General features: G+C 63.1%; 1 protein-coding gene across 1 annotated transcript in view; it reads right to left on the minus strand.

Moving 5' to 3' along the window:
* Positions 1 to 1,483, minus strand: part of LOC106890695 (tubulin monoglycylase TTLL3) — a 6,421-nt gene extending 4,938 nt beyond the window's left edge. Inside the window, exons 1-2 of the mRNA XM_014946649.1 lie at positions 1,049 to 1,483; positions 872 to 967 (exon numbers count right to left, since the gene is read on the minus strand). Of these exons, the coding sequence (XP_014802135.1) occupies positions 872 to 931 (60 nt within the window). The 5' untranslated portion in view covers positions 932 to 967; positions 1,049 to 1,483. The remainder of the gene's footprint in view (positions 1 to 871; positions 968 to 1,048) is intronic.
* Between the last annotated feature and the right edge of the window lie 12 nt (positions 1,484 to 1,495).

The following is a 1,495-nucleotide window of genomic DNA, read 5'->3' on the forward strand; positions in this document are numbered from 1 at the left end:
AAAAAAAAAAAAAAAAAACAAACGAGACGAGACAGTGGGAGCGACCGGGGCCGCTCTGCCGCAAGCGGGGGCTGCTCCCAGCACGGCCGCCCGGCCCGGCCAGGGTCTGCCGGGGGCAGCGGGAGCAGGCGCAGGCACGGTGCCCGGCGGGCACAAGCACTGGGGAGCCACGGGGTCCTGCACCACGGCCTAAAACTGGAAGGCGGGAGGAGAAGACACACAGCCGTCAGTCCCGACCCACGGGCACCCCTCTGGCCCCCCTCACCACACTTCCCTGTCAGCCCGGAGGGAGGCCGAGGGTGGCCACTGCTCACAGAGATCCAGGCTCAGCTTCTCCCCGGGGACTGTGCATCCCATGGGGGTCTGAAAGCTGGCACTTCACCAGCAAAGCGGGCACAAGCACCCCCGGGCATCCTCCCCCCCCAACCCCCAAGAGGTTCCACATCTCCACCATCCCCACATCCATCCCCACAGACAGGGAGGAAGGGCTCCGGGCACAAGGGCCACGCTGGCTTTGACCCCCCCACCCCACTCCCGAAATAATCTCCACCCCGGTTCAGAGCCTCACATTCTTGAGGAACTCCTCTGCCACGATGCGAGCCCTGGCATTGACGGAGAGTTTCATCTCGCTGATCTCCTTATCAATCTCCTCCATGAAGTGAATGACAAAGTCCACCAGTTTATGCTTGTACATCTGCTCCGTGTGGAAGTTTGTGATCAAGAAGCTGATGTCATAGCCCTGGGGAAGAGAGAAGTGCCCTGGGGATGAGCACCCGGAACACCCACCATGTGACCTCGCATCCCAGTTCAGCACTGGAGCCCTCTCCAGTGCCAGGAGCGGAGCTGGGGGTTGGCTACCCTGCTACCTCACCTCCACAGGCTTCCTGCGTAGGATGAAGAAGTTCTCAGCCCTCATCATCATGAAGCGCATGAATTTGTGGCACAAGATCTTCTCGATCTCGTCAGCCTAGGGAGAGAAAAGGGAAGTGAGGCTTCCCCCCGCGCCGGGCGTGAGCTGCCGGCCCAGGGCCCGCGCCCCCCATCTCACCTGCTTCACCGCGATGCTGACGCGCACGGAGTTAATTGAGCCCTCGATGAGGACCTTCTCCTTCTCGTTCCTGCTGATGATCACTGGCTGCAACAGCAGCTCCTTGCTGCTCCTGTGAGCAGAGGAAGGGCAGGGCTGAGTCAGAAAGCAGCGTTTACCCGTCAGAAACGGGAACAGGGAGTGCACAAGTGGGGAAACACGGGAACGGCGGAGCCGCGGAGGTTTCTCCCCACACTGCGCCGGGTGTTTCCTGCCTCCTGCAGCCGCGTGTCCCCGGGGTAGACCCCGGGCGAGATCCCCCTCTTCCCTGCAGCTCCCCGGCTCCCTGCCGGCACCAGCCCTGGTGACTAAGGGGTGGTGGGTGCGGAGGCCTGCCCGGCTGCACCGGGGCTGCCCAGCCAACCGGCAGCACCGCGGCAGGGCTCCATCGGTGTGTGTGTGTCCGTC

Source organism: Calidris pugnax, unplaced genomic scaffold (genome assembly GCF_001431845.1).
Source record: "Calidris pugnax isolate Ruff unplaced genomic scaffold, ASM143184v1 scaffold81, whole genome shotgun sequence".
In the NCBI taxonomy this organism is placed as follows: Eukaryota; Metazoa; Chordata; class Aves; order Charadriiformes; family Scolopacidae; genus Calidris; species Calidris pugnax.